Below are 15,789 nucleotides of genomic sequence, written 5' to 3'. Positions count from 1 at the left end.
ATAATGTGGTCTAGTCAATGATCGATATTCGCCTTCGGACTGGAAGGTCCAGGTTAGAATCCCGCATAGTTGAGTCCTCGGAAAAGGCTCTTTTCTCACATTCTCTCACCATACTCAGGTTTAAATGGAGTAACCGACAGTTAATAGTTATTGTCCACGTCCGAAAAAAAAAATGTAATCCATGTATCGTCGAACAGGCGTTTTGTCTCGTCCTTCATGGTAAGTGTTGGTGTTGGTTTGGAACCCCTTGTAAAGCGCTTTGAGCACGTTTAGAGGATATTATGCTATATAAGTGCTGGTACTTGTGTAACCGTTACGATAGCATGCGGGAATTTTAGTATACACTGCGAGTTCTCTGATGATTGTTAGATCGTAAACATTTAAAACACCGCACCACCACCACCAACAACAACAATTATTGTATCTTCAGAGCCATTGGACTCGAGGAGCCGGAGTTCATCCCGGTCTCTGTAGCGTTTAATGGACTAACAATTGAAAAGGACTACGCCAAATTATCCAGAAGTACTCTCCTCCAGATCTACTAGACCAAACTACATACGGTACTATTTACGGCAATGTAGACAAGGGTGAAAAGGTAGGGAGGGAGGAGGGGGAAGAGAGAAAAATCGCGACCGCATAATAATTGTGGGCTAGATACCGTTTGCCTGGATTGTAAGGCGAGTGCTCTACCGCTGCGCTATTTATTCTGACCAATTTATACATAAGTAAAAATATGATGGCGAAAAAAGGTGGATTCTGTGGCTTTTGTTGTTTTTCTTGTTTTTTTTTAATGCTTTACTTTTGGTATTAAATTTGTCTTTTTATGTTTTTGTTTTGTTTTATTTCGTCTCTCTCTCTCTCTCTCTCTCTCTCTCTCTCTCTCTCTCTCTCTCTCTCTCTCTCTCTCTCTCTCTCTCTCTCTCTACACACACACACACACACACACACACACACACACTATATATATATATATATATATATATATATATATATATATATATATATATATATATATATATATATATATATCGTCACAAGAAATAAATAAATCAATAAAAACTCAATAAGACACAGGCTGATGTGATGATTCAAAGTAATGTATTCTGGAAACTACAAGACGTGTTATGTATTATTATTATTATCACATTTTCAATATGAAGTTATGTTATAACAGTAATAATAACAATAATAATAATAATAATAATAATAATAATAATAATAATAATAATAATAATAATAATAAATAATAAAAAATAATGATGATGACCATAATAATAATAATAATAATAATAATAATAATGATGATGATGACAATAATAAATAATAATAATAATTAATAATAATAATAATAATGATTATGATGACGATGATAATAATAATAATAATAATAATAATAATAATAATAATAATAATAATAATAATAATAATAATAATAATAATAATGATGATGATGATAATAATAAAATCATATAAGATAAAAACGTTGTTGATAGGTTTAACCAATGAATCCAAAATGTCGTATTCTTGCATAATACACACACATAATAATATTATATGAATATGAATCAAGTAGATAGTGTTATCATCACAGATCCTCATCGTTATTGTAAGTTTGTAAGTGATTTCAAGTTAAGCAGTAAGAACAAGAATGGCTGTAGACAGAGCCAAAACAAACGTGTCGTTTTGCATCTCCTTAGAGAGAATTTCAATTTGTACCAAACATTTCCTGTACAATTGTCATGAGTTGTGTATATATAATATATAATATAATATATAAAACATAAATATAAATAGACATTATAAAATGTAACCATGAATGAAGAAAAATGACGTAAGTACGTCGCAAATCACAATAGCAAATTTAACATGCAGCAGATTTTTTTTTTTTGTTTGTTCACTTTTATCCTTTTTTTTTTTTCTCTCTTGACATTTCAGATTCAACTTTCAACAAAACACATTAAATATCTCCTGTCTGTCTGTGACAACACGTGACCAGGCAAGTCAGTGCGAAGAAACAATTTCCATGGTAGGTACTGGGAACTCAATTTGAGCTGATATATATACAAAATAGGAACATAACTTGAAATGACTTTAAATGTTTTCATTATAATGCTAGATTAATCTCCACTAAAATGTCCATAGGAAAACACAACCCAAATACATCACATTATGTTGGATGAATCACTTTATCATCATATATAAATATAATACAAACTTACATTATAGAATATATCGTCGTATAGTACAATTGAACACGCGTAATGAAACAGACAAGAAAAGGCAAATGTCGTGAAATGAAAAACAAAACGCGTATTTAACATTTTGGCCAGAAAACTCGTCCTTCAAATACGGACCTAATACAATGATCCCCATTTTAGCATACTAAAGAAAAAGAAGAAAAGATAAGAAAAGAAATTAAAAATCAAGGCGAAGTCCCAGATTTGATAGCTCTCTCTTCCAACCCCCCCCCCCCCCCCCCCCCCCAGATGAGGGTAATTTTATCCGATATTTGAAGGACGAGTTTTCTGTCAAAAATAATAAGTACTTGTCTTTTCAGAGTCCGGCAGTATAAGAAATATCGTACCGTATATTCTTGTCATTTTCTTATTCTTATAATAACTTGTATCGTCTGTACTCAATGGTGGTTGCAACCACCATTGAGTACAGACGATACAAGTTATTTTTCATTATATTTTATTTGTTTTCAGCGTTTATTAGTGTTTATTGTTGTGTTGACACGAAGGGTTTGTAACCGATACGTCCATTGTCTGTTTTGTTTCCATACGAAGCCTTTCCATTTTCACTCTTTCGTCACCACAATGTTAAAACAAGCCCATAATTAAATTGCGTTCAGATGTCACACTTGTAATTGTGTGCCTACATAGTAGTAAGTAGTCGTGTATAGTCGCGTAAACGGTCCACCCTTTATGTGCATGCATTGCCCTGTACATAACTTTACAACGGTCGTGTTAAAAATGTCGTCGATTGGGTAAAAAATTGGAAAACAAGATATCGTAAAATGTTTAATAATAATAATATATAAATATTATATAAAATTATATGGCCTCCGATTCTTTTAAAACAAGCAACATCTCATGAATTGAAAAACAAAACAAAACAAAATTAAGAAAGAAAAGAAAGAAACAACCAATAAAACATAATATAAATTTTGTGACCCCGAGGAACTCGCATGTTGTCCAAGGAAACAATTGAGGTTAATAATATTGCCCATTAAACACACACACATACACATACACACACAAACACGTACACGAAAAACAAATTTAATAATAATAATAATAATAATAATAATAATAATAATAATAATAATAATAATAATAATAATAATAATAATAACAATAACAATAATAATAATAATAATAATAATAATAATAATAATAATAATAATAATAATAATAATATAATAATAATAATAATAATAATAATAATAGTAATAATAATAATAATATAAACAAACAAAACTCAGCCCTGAAAAATTCCTGAAGAGGGGCTCGGAACTCGAAGCTTCCAAAGTTACAACGTCTGTCTCCTCCCCTCTCATAAGAGAACAAGCACTCAAAAATAAATAAATAAATAAATAAATAAATAAATAAGTTGTTAATTATAAAATAAATAAAATATGTCCGGCAATGACAACCGTACTGATTTACACATGGTAACAAGTCGAGATGTGATGTAAGAAGGCTACATCCGGGTATCTCTTTTCTCGTTCTCGTCGATCGGAGCCTCCGCGATGGTAACGATTTCGTTAAGACTCCAATACGTCCTGGAAGCTGTACCAAAAGCTCATTTATTATGTAGTATTCAACACAAAAAGATTCAATATCAAATTATTCTCAACAGTTGCTCTAGTTTGAATTATGAAAAAAAAAAAATTAAATAAATAAAATAAACGCAAAAACTTAGGATCTACGAGTAGCACCAACGTACAAATAGATTTTTAAAATGTCGACAAAGTGTGGATTTTAGTCCACATTTTCTCGACATTTTGAGAAACTTTTTCTAACATTTATTCGATGTAAGAGGTTTTAGATTCTTTACCGTGTAATGACCCTAATAATTTGTTTTCCACAACCTACAATACCCCCCCCCCCCCCATACCCCGATATTGATTTCTATTTATGTCCATGACCTTTGACGCAGCCTCGTATCCCTTTTCCTACATACAGTAAACTGCGCTACTCTGAAAAAAGAAAAACCCAAAGAACCCAAACAAAAACAACACGTATTTAAAATCTTGGCTTGACCAAAAAACTGGTCCTTCAAACATCCACAATGACCCCTCATTTCGGCAAGAATTCTCAAACCTGGGACTTCGCAAGCCCCAGGGTTGAGTTGTTTTTTTTTTCAAGATGGTAATTGTAATCTATCGATATTTAATTTGAAGGTCGAGTTTTCTGGACAAAATTTTTTATACGTGTTTTTAAAAAAAAATAGTACGGCAGTAATAGTATATTATAACACGTGTATATTTTCTCACTGAGGGATGAGAGGGTTAATTTCATAGTTATATTTTGGTGTTTCAATCACTTCCATGTCGTGTTACATAACATATCATATACATCCAATTTTTTTCAACCGAATTTTTCATCAATTTTAAACATCCGTCAACTGGGCTAACTTTGCGTTAAGGGGAAACTTTGCCTCTTTCCTATTTCATTTTGTGGCAATTCCTATTTCCCTTGTTGCGGCTATGTGTTCTATTAGTGGTATGGCACTCGCTTTCGGATCGGAAGGTCCTGGGTTCGAGCCTCACTCGGCGCATAGTTGAGTCATTGGAAAAGGCTCTTTACTCACATTCTCTCATCGTACTCAGGTGTAATATGAGTACTAAAAGCCGTTAACAGCGTTGTCTCTGTCCGAAAAAATGTGTGATATTGTCCACGATGCGTCATGTCACGTCCTAAATGTTACGGGTTACAGTTGCTGTTGGCCAGGGACCCATTGTAAAGCGCTTTGAGCACGTTTAGTGGATATCGCGCTATATCAAAGCTCAAGTTTATAATATTTTTTTTAAAAAGTCGTCTTTCAACTAGGAAAAGAGGCAAATTTACCCCTTAGGGCCAAGTTACCCCAGTGTTGATGGAAGCTAAAATTTGTACGACTACTACTACTACTACTACTATAATATACAACATTGAAAAAATCTCAGCAACGCAATGAAGGCAATGAGTGAAACCTCGAATGTACAATAATGTAAAGTATAGAATAAATAATATCTATCCAGCCACTGGATCAGGTTGTCTTCGCGTAGAAAGTTGAGTTTCGGGTTCCCCCTTTGTCAAGAAAACATTGAATGAAACACTTAAAAAAAAATATTCATTCGTCTTTAGTGTGTTTCAGTCATCTTGTTTTGTTCACAAATGGGAAAACCCGAAACGTCCATATATAATATGTCTTCGGTAATTAAATTGAAGTTTCCATTCAACGAATTTGACTTTTGTTCTTTAGTTCTTGGAGCTTCAAGCACAAGCCTGAATACCTGCCAACTTGAAAATGTCAAAAATCAGTAACCATCACAAAATTCATCAGTAAGAATTGGTCAAATTTGAGAAACACGTACTAGACTAAATCAAACAATAAATGGTCTACATACAACCTTTTTATACGTGAAATAAATAGTATAGTTGACGACGCCATTGGGAGCTAGCGATCCACTTGGCGGCTATCATGGGCGTGGGACTGATGGGTAGTCTTTATCAATTTCGGGGAATTGTTTTCCTCTCATTAAAATTGCGGAAAATAACTTAAAATTAAGAAAGAAAAAAAAAATTCTCCAACCCCGAGACCAAATTGTGAAATCAAAATCTACAATATTTCTCCCATTTCCGTACGTCAAGTCCGTACTTGTCATCAAATTTCCGTAAAAATTGCGGATGATCCGTAAAAGTTGGCAGGTATGCAAGCAGCTCCATTTGCATGACGTCATGTAGAAAGGTTATTTATTATTGTGTAGAAAGAAAGACGAGAGAGGGGAAAAGGCGATACACGTTGTAATGGTGTGTTTGTTCTATAAGGATTTTCAATAGAATTTTATAACAGCGTTTTTATGACATTTTAGTGACAATAAAAATATTGATGATAAACAGATGGACGTTATGAAGGATAAGTGGGTGTGGCACAGCGGTAAGGTATTTTGTCTCCTACCCAAAAGGTATCGATCGAGTTCAGTTCCGACTCCCAGCCGCGCCGTCTGTGTGGCTTTAGCGAGTCAACTCCTCCTAGCTCGCTTTGCGGCGCTGCACTACGGCTGGCAGACGTCTGGGTTATTCCGGACTTCCTTTGGAATCGATCCTAAGGACAGAATTCCCATTGGGGATGAGTAAAGGGAATTTTATCTTTCGTCACCATGGTGAAAGATTACGGGTTTTACGGCGCTTTTATGCACATTTAGGTCATTAGGTTATTTCAGCGCCAAAAAAAAAAAAAAAAAGGAAGTAAATGGGAAAACCAAAGCATTCTAGATTTGCAATTAAAAGCAAATGAGATAAAGTAAGACAAAGGGGAATTGTACAAATAGGGAACGGATGTAGATTACAAGAGCACACCATCAATGTGCTTAGTTTGAGATTAATCAAAAGGCTCATCCTCCGGACACAAACACAAGATCGCACAATGAGGTACACACTCAAATTCAAATGCTTACAAATCATTCAAAAACAGCAAACATAACAGAGAGATAATTTATTAAGTGGTGAAAATATTATTATCTCCCAAAACTTGACTTAGCTGAGACTTCACCGTCCTTCAAATATCGATGGATTTAAATGACCCCCAATGTTGTCAACAAGGTACCGAGTTCAGTACGGCTGTGCGGCTATGTGATCTAGTGGTATGACACTCGCTTTCGGATCGGAAGGTCCTGGGTTCGAGCCTCGCGCTCGGAGCATAGTTGAGTCCTTGGAAAAGGCTCTTTACTCACATTCTCTCACCGTATTCAGGTGTAAAATGAGTACCTGGCCGTTAACAGCGTTGTCTTTGTCCGAAAAATTGTAACATCGCCTAACATGCGTCATGTCCCGTCCGACATGTTAAATGTTGCTGTTGACCAGGGACCCCTTGGTAAGCGCTTTGAGCACATTTAGTGGATATTGCCCTATATAAAAGCTCAATTTTTTTTTCTTTTCTTTTTTTTCTTCAGTAGACCTTAGGATTGGGACAGATTATACAGGGAAAGGACAAGTGTAGTAATGGACACAGACAAGTGAGTGGAGCAGGCACTGAGGTTGATCATAACTAGCAATGAAATGAGTAGAAGTGTGCCAGAAAACGACAGAGAATATATAAACTTTTGCGGCGAGCCCACAATCCGACTGTTTCGGCAACTCCGTCTGGCGCCACAAGAGGGATACTCTATAATCAACGGTATCCACCACTCCAAAAAAATTTTTTTTTAAAAAGTGGGTTCATATATTATAATGACTCTGGAGTCTTTTGGCACTTATCTACTCACGTCATTGCTAGTCACAGACACAGTACAGGAGTAGACAGTGTTTCTTACTGAGCTTTTATATAGCGCAATATCCACTTAACGTGCTCAAAGCGCTTTACAAGGGGTCCCTGGTCAACAGCAACATTTAACAAGTAGGACGAGACATGACGCCTGTTAGGCGATATTACAATTTTTCGGACAGAGACAACGCTGTTAACGGCCAGGTACTCATTTTACATCTGAGTACGGTGAGAGAATGTGAGGAAAGAGTCTTTTCCAAGGACTCAACTATGCGTCGAGCGCGAGGCTCGAACCCAGGACCTTCCGATCCGAAAGCGAGTGTCATACCACTAGACCACATAGCCGCACAGAACAGCTCCCTCTTATTCAAATCCTGATAAAGATTCAAGAGTTTACGTTTGCAGTGTATCTATAGGCGACCCATTGGTACCATCTGGTGTCATGTCGGATTAAAACAGTTGCACAAAATTGAATGTGAAATCAAAATTAATGAATCGAATTAACAAGATGTTATTTTTAGAAACTACAATGGAATCCTGATAAAAGCAACACCCCAGACCTGAAAGACTGGCTGACTGACTTTAAGCAAAGTTGACTTTATCCATTATCAATGGAACACACTTAGATACGTAAAGATAAGAAAAGTTGGGGCTAACAAGACGTTTTGAATGGATGCCAACTGGTTTTTGAAAAAAAATATTCCTGAAATTGAGGGGAGCATTATCATATCTCACCTAAAACGAACCATGTAAAGGATTTAAAAAAAACAAACAAAACAAAACAAAAACAAAAACATGTCTATTAACTCTTCCTTTTCCTTTGCAAGTGTATGGAGCCTTTGTTTTTTGTCAATTAATGGGCTTCATATGATTTAATTTAGGGTAGATAGTATATTATATAGTAATGTGTATGTAAAGAGTTTGCGTATGTGTATGCGAAGTTTATGTGGGTTTGAGTTTGAGTGTACGGGTGTTAGTGAAGTGTGTATGATGGTTTATATAGTCTGAGTGATTGCTAAGCGCCATAGAGCACTTGCCAGTGGATTAATGGGCGCTATATTAGTATTTTATTATTATTATTATATTATTTTGTTGAATCAATTTTAATAACATTATCTATATCTTGAGAAGAAGGCATTCTGTGGCCTTGGAGACAGGGTAAGCTGCTTAGATGTGAACTGAGGTGTGAAAACCCCCGGAAAAAAACCCCAGACATTTGGCATCATTGAAGAGTGTTGACTTAAGCAGATTCCACTGTACATTGATTTTCCTTACTTAATAATAATAAGCATACCATTCATTTGAACACAAAATTAATGGTTTACAATTTCAAATCAATTTTGTTTGCTTGAATGTCCGCTAGTTGAAGGGAGCACTTTTAGGTCATTTTAGCATAAGTAAAAACTGGGATAAGAAAGTCCGACAATTTTCGATCCAACAACTAACAATGGGGTTCCAAGGAAATGAAATTGGGACAAGTTCAAACAGAGAACAGAAATTATATATCTAAGTGTAACCATTCATGTACAGTATTGTATAGATAGTATGCGCTTGGCTAAGAAGCTCATAACATTGCCATCCGGAAGTATAACGGACCAACACACAAAACTGTGTGTATCTATGAACGTTTATAGTCAGGTTAATACAGTTCAGTGAGCATTACTCATAAACGCGGATGGCAAAAAACAATAACAAAGACCTGAGTGACGTCATCTACGAACTATCTATAGGACTTGAAAAGACCACTTCAGATTAAATTTTCAGTATTGGCTCCAGCCAGCATAATGACCCATTTAGAACAGTTCATGAATTCAGGACCCAGACGGATATCCAGAAACAGTAGGCCAAGTGACGACAACTCATGAAAACGTAGCATGTAAACGAAGAAATTAACTCATGTTTCAGTCAGACATCTGTTAAAGTTAAATTCTTCAGTTTTCATGGGTTGTTGTCACACTTTGCCTACAGTTTCTGGATATCCGTGCCGCTGAATTAACTGTACGTTAACTGTACATGTAAATGGACCATAAATCTGAATTCAGGCATTTGCCACATACTCATACTTGATAGATGGAAGCCACAGTCGTGTTGTAGTCTGGAAAAAAATACGTATTAAAAATTTTGGCCAGAAAACTCATCTTAAAATATCGATTGATTAAAATTACATAGAAGTCCCAGGTTTACGAGTTCTTGTCAAGATGAGGGTCATTCTAAAATCGATATTTGAAGGATGAGTTTTCTGGCCTAAATTTTAAATATGAGGGTTTCTTTTCAGAGCACAACAACGTAATTGACTCTAATTTCAATGGAAGACATGTGGGAGTGACGGGTACCTGTGCCGCAAATTTCATTGTAAATTCATCGTTTTTTGGGAGACATGGACTAACAATTGATTTGTTGACTTTTCACTGCCAGAAAATGAATTATGTTGGCTATTTAGGAAGTGGAAGTTTTCCTTTAAAATTTAAACATTTAATAAAAATGATATAAGGTTTATCACACTACAGAGGGAATTGAACATGGAATAAATCGTTCCTTTAAAATAAATTTTAACACAGCAAATGTCTTAGTAGTACCTTTGTTGATGAGGGGGTATCGTTGTGTTTCAGTTGTACCTTTGTTGATGGGTAATAACTATACCGCAGTAACTGGAAGGATGGAAGTCTAGGTAACACGAATCACAATATATCAAGTTTGCATTCCTAGATGATAAACTATCCTGGCTATTGAAGACAGTTGTAAATCTCCAATATACAAAAATATAATATTATCGTTCAGTCAATGCTCACCATTTATGACTGTCAAAACTTGAACTGTAACAAATTATCTTCTTCAAAGAAAACCAACGGATTCTGTCAGCTTGATTATTAATGTCAGTGAGTACATCCAAAGGAAACAGAAAATTACTAATCACAATGAGAGCGCTCATTCTATGATACATTGAATGTGGGGTGAAAACTTCAAACTTTTCACCTCTATGGCTTCTTACAAAATACACCAAACAAGTGAGGGATTTCACTGAACCTTTCTGGGTTTGTTGGTGAGGTCCAGGGGAGTGGATGGTTTGGAGGAGACGGAGGTTGTAAGGATGGCAGCCATGGCATAGGGAGGGGTGCCGCCTTCCTCACAAGACGTCCGACACTCCACGGGGAGCACAGAGTTATCAGGCCGATCCTCCGTTCCTGGAGATGTAGCGTCTGTCCCAGGGGACGTCAAGCTAGACCTTGGTGATGTCATCATGGTGCAAGAGGAGTTGTTTGGGGATGTCTGGCTGGGTGAGGAGAGGCTGGACTCTGGCACAGACACGATGATAGTGTTGTTATTGATCGTCATCGTGTTACTGATGGTGTTGTTGTTGTTGTTGTTGTATTTGCTGTTGATATCATTACTGCTGCTGACGTCAATACTAATGTTATGGGTGATGTCTTGTTCCATTTTTTTCACGTTGCCGGAAATTTTCCTTTTATCTAATTGAGTGTTGGTGGAGGATGTTGATGAACTTGTTAACTGTTGTTGTTGTTGGGCGATACTCTTGTTGTTTTGACCTGTTGACAATCTTGACATAGTCGAGTGTTGCCCTTGCTGTGAATCTAAATCCATATTTGAACATGACCTAGGTTGAATGTAATTTTGTTTACTGGGTGATGTAAAAGATAACGACGATGATGATGATGTAGTTGAAATTTGCCTGTCCAAAGGTACTGAAGTAAATGCCTGACTCGTGGTAGTATTATAATTTTTATCAACTTTTCTTTTGAACTGATGATGATGATGATGATTATCGTTGTTGTCGTTGATTACGATATTCATGTTATTGTTTCTATCATGCCTGAGATGGTTGGAAGTGGTGGATGGTTTATTATTAATATTATTATTATTGTTGTTATTGTTATCATTATGTTTGCTTAAAGTAGTTGGGGGCTTTGCGTAAAATCCTGGTGGTAATTCCACTGGTGCCTGGTGAGACGTGGCCATAGAACTATTGGATGTTATTGGAACTTGAGGGGGGAAGGAGAATTTGGTGTTATTGTTTGTCTGTTTACTTAGACTGCTGTTCAGACTAGACAGATACCGTGAATTAAGTGAAGACTGAACAGTTGTGACAACATCATCCGTTGAAGTCTTCAAAGACGATGATGCAGTCATTGAAATGGGGGACAGCTGAGCTTTGCTAGAATAAAAATGATGGTAATGGAGATAATTTTGAAGTTGGAGGTGATGATGGTAAGCTATTTCTTGCTTTGATGAAGAAGAGTGGAGTGGTGATAGTAAGGATGAAGATGATGGCAATGAATGAGGAAAAGATGACAAAACGGAATCTTTCACTGTGTCTTTGTCTCTGACAGGAGGGTTGTTCTGAGGTTCCTTATCATCACTTGTATCACAGTAACGTCCAAATTTATCAACAACAGCTTTGGTCGTGATGTCTGGAGTTAAGCATCTTTTTTTAACTCCAGGTTGATGTAAATGTGGAGAGTGCGTTTGAAAAGCGGACGGCGAAGACAATTCTTGATCGATTTCCGACAGTTTACGTTTTTTCCAGTTTCGTTTTTCAAGTGGACTGACGTCGCCAGATGTGTTTAGCCGAGTAGAGGAGGGCTGGGAATCGTCACAAGATATTGATTTGTGGAGGACTGGAGGTTTTTGTTGAACTTTTGAAATCTTGGCTAAAGGGATCGGGGAACATTGAGGTGACACGATATTCTTTTTATTCAACATCTGTGTTTCCTTTGACATTTTATTGTCATGAATATTCGTGGTAGCTTTTTGGCAATTTTCAATTTTGCGGTCATCACTGATTGAACCAGTCGTATTGCCTGTCAGTGTTTTACAGTTTTGCTGTGACACGGATACAATATCCACGTCTTTGTTCCGTCTTTTCAGTGAATTCTCATTTCCATTTGGAGACTTTTGAGATTTAGACGTAAACTTTGCTGGAATTTTAGAAGGATCTGTGCTTTGCACTTTTTGTTTAGTATCTAACAAATGGCTATTTCTATTATCATTTGTATCATGAGGATTGTTAGAAATGGTATGGCCAAACGCTTCCTTCCACACTGACGTCACAAACTGAGCTGTTACTTCGTTCAAATCCTTTGGCACATTTCTATCCAAACAAATTGGCTTTTCTTTTGAACCAGGCAGAGATCTCTCTGGTAAATCTGTCCTGCTGATGACTTTTGACAACTCTTGTTTGGGGCTTGGACTTTGACTTAAAATAGATTCTACACTGTGAATAATTCTCCCAGTATTGAAAGAACTTTTAGCTGATAATGGAGACGATAATGAGGAAGATGATGACGATGATGATGATATAATAGTTTGAGGAACTGAAGACTTGACATGAGAGAATTTATTTGAAGAATCATTCTTATTATTTGATAAATTATTTTTGCTCAACCTACTATTACATTGTTTCAAATTATCCGATAAATAATTTCCAGCTTTCAGGTTGTTCGGTTTCTGTTGACTTTTGCCACTCACAAACTTTGACTTTTCATCGGCTAGAATTGGGTTTACTTTATTTCCTTCAGTAGAATTAAACTCGACTTGATCAGACGGAGCAATGTAATGAACACGAGGACTAGATACAGTTTTCACAGTCGGTGAAGCTGAAACGAGTTGTTGTTTCGGTTTTCTGCCCCTGCTGGATTGTGCTGGAGATGAGGGTGTTGTTGATATTGGCACAGTTAAATGTTTTATCTGTACTTCCATGTTTGCTTTCAGCAAGTGTGCTGCTGAAGATTGGGAAGTTTCAATTTTTGGTGAATTATTAATGTCTACAGAAGATTTCTTGGAAGTGGCACTGTTGTTGTTAAGGTTGACCTTGACCTTGTTCTTTGGCAGTGCAGTAGAAATAATTCTAGATGCAGCATTTGGAATGGACGTGGATTGTGATAAGTTATTATTTCTATTATCCTCATTGCTAGTGCTAGGAACAGTTTTAGTAGTAGTAATAACTGGAGAATTCACTGTCATTGTAGCCGATGTGATTGTTGTTTTATAACTTGATATTGCGTCGCAATTAGAACTGGATACATTTGAGCTTGAGCGAGCTAATGCTACCTTCGTGTATTCTGACACAGGTGTTTGTAATGTCTTTGAACTCGTCCTTTTTAAACTGTCATGAACAAAAATGCAATTTTTAGAGTTTGGTAGAGGATTTGAATGTGTAGAAATATTTTTCATTAGGGATTGTGTTGAGATAACTGTAGGAGTCCCTGTCTGAATCACTTCGTCCATTGATATGGGAGACTTTTTGGATCCTGGGGGTAAACTTTTGCCTGGAGTAGAAGTAGCACCTTTTCTTTTAGCACTCGTTATGGTTGTAGATGACAAAGATGCAGAAACATTTGTTTGAAGAACCTTGCTTTTAGATGATGATGATGATATAGGTAATGTTGACAAATTAAATTTGGATGCTATTAACGGCGAGGACTGGGGGGACGATAGTGGCAGTGTTGAAGAAGACAGTCGTTCTGGACTATTCTTGTGGGAGATGAGAGATGGTAATGGTGATGATAATGATGCTGTAGTTGTTGTTGTTAATGATGAGTAGGTTACCATACATTTCGACGATGACGTTGAAACAGTTAATGAGGAGGAGGGGAATGTCTGGAGAGAGGAAGTAGATGATGATGTAGATGAAGACAAAGTAACTTTGGCCACAGCTGATTGTAGAGACGACAAATTCCGAGACAGTTCTGATGATTTTGTCTTTTTATTTGTTTGGGATGTCTGGGATTTTGTAACGGATTCTTTTGAAGGGGACAAAAGCTTTGGGAGAGTTTTTGTATCCAGTACGGAGTTGACGTTTGGAGGAGATTCCTCTCGGGCCAGGAAAGTCCCAATAGCAGTGGACACAGGGGTCAAGGTCGATGACTTTTTGGTGGGATGAGACCAGCACTTTCTGGCAAAAGGATTTTTACCCACAGAGTAGAACAGGTGTAAGGGTTTGTCCTGTGGATGGAGACAAGAGATGTTAATATGATGACGGGGGTGATGGTAATGATAATGGTGGTGGTGATGGTAATGGTGGTGTTGGTGGTCATCATGATGATGGTGTTTGTTGGTGGTAATGATGATGATGATGATGGTGGTGGTGGTGGTAATGGTGGTGTTGGTGGGGTGTAAGGGTTTGTCCTGTGGATGGAGACAGAGATGTTAATATGATGATGACGGGGTGATGGTAATGATGATGATGATGATGATGGTGATGGTAATGGTGTTGGTGGTCATCATGATGATGGTGTTTGTTGGTGGTAATGATGATGAAGGTGGTGGTGGTGGTAATGATGATGATGATGATGATGGTGGTGGTGGTGGTAATGATGATGATAATGATGATGGTGGTGGTGGTGGCAATGATGATGATGATGATGGTGGTGGTGGTGGTGGCAATGATGATGATGGTGGTGATGGTAATGGTGGTGTTGGTGGTCATGATGGTGTTTGTTGGTGGTAATGATGATGGTGGTTGTTGGTGGTAATGGTAATGGTGGTGTTGGTGGTCATGATGGTGTTTGTTGGTGGTCATGATGATGATAATGATGGTGGTGTTGGTGGTCATGATGGTGTTTGTTGGTGGTAATGATGATGGTGGTAATGGTGGTGTTGGTGGTCATGATGGTGTTTGTTGGTGGTCATGATGATGATAATGATGGTGGAGGTGGTGGCAATGATGATGATAATGATGGTGGTGGTGGTGGTGGCAATGATGATGACGATGATGGTGGTGATGGTGGTCATGATAATGATGGTGGAGGTGGTGGTCATGATGGTGTTTGTTGGTGGTAATGATGATGGTGGTAATGGTGGTGTTGGTGGTCATGATGGTGTTTGTTGGTGGTCATGATGATGATAATGATGGTGGAGGTGGTGGCAATGATGATGATAATGATGGTGGTGGTGGTGGTGGCAATGATGATAATGATGGTGGTGGTGGTGGCAATGATGATGGTGGTGGAGGTGGTGGCAATGATGATGATAATGATGGTGGAGGTGGTGGCAATGATGATGATAATGATGGTGGTGGTGGCAATGATGATGATGATGGTGGTGGTGGTGATGGCAATGATGATGATAATGATGGTGGTGGTGGTGGTGGCAATGATGATGATGATGATGGTGGTGGTGGTGGTGGCAATGATGATGATAATGATGGTGGTGGTGGCAATGATGATGATAATGATGGTGGTGGAGGTGGTGGCAATGATGATGATGGTGATGGTGGTGGAGGTGGTGGCAATGATGATGATAATGATGGTGGTGGTGGCAATGATGATGATGATGGTGGTGGTGGTGATGGCAATGATG

General features: G+C 37.3%; 1 protein-coding gene and 1 long non-coding RNA gene across 4 annotated transcripts in view; one reads left to right on the top strand and one right to left on the bottom strand.

Annotated features, from left to right (window-relative positions):
- LOC144964418 (uncharacterized) overlaps positions 1-15,789 on the top strand; it is a 33,373-nt gene that overhangs the window by 15,933 nt on the left and 1,651 nt on the right. For both annotated transcript variants that reach the window (XR_013643834.1, XR_013643833.1), the window contains exons 3-4: positions 1,936-2,026; positions 7,163-7,225. This is a non-coding gene — a long non-coding RNA (uncharacterized LOC144964418). The remainder of the gene's footprint in view (positions 1-1,935; positions 2,027-7,162; positions 7,226-15,789) is intronic.
- LOC144964417 (uncharacterized) overlaps positions 1,341-15,789 on the bottom strand; it is a 94,243-nt gene continuing 79,794 nt past the window's right edge. For both annotated transcript variants that reach the window (XM_078898653.1, XM_078898654.1), the window contains one exon: positions 1,341-14,433. In XM_078898653.1, coding sequence (XP_078754779.1) covers positions 10,489-14,433 — 3,945 coding nt within the window. In that variant the 3' untranslated portion in view covers positions 1,341-10,488. The remainder of the gene's footprint in view (positions 14,434-15,789) is intronic.

Source organism: Berghia stephanieae, chromosome 2, assembly GCF_034508935.2.
Source record: "Berghia stephanieae isolate SIO BIC M18660-M18661 chromosome 2, UCSD_Bste_1.3, whole genome shotgun sequence".
In the NCBI taxonomy this organism is placed as follows: Eukaryota; Metazoa; Mollusca; class Gastropoda; order Nudibranchia; family Aeolidiidae; genus Berghia; species Berghia stephanieae.
Note: the sequence above shows the minus strand (reverse complement) of the source record. Positions and strands in the feature narration are given on the sequence as shown.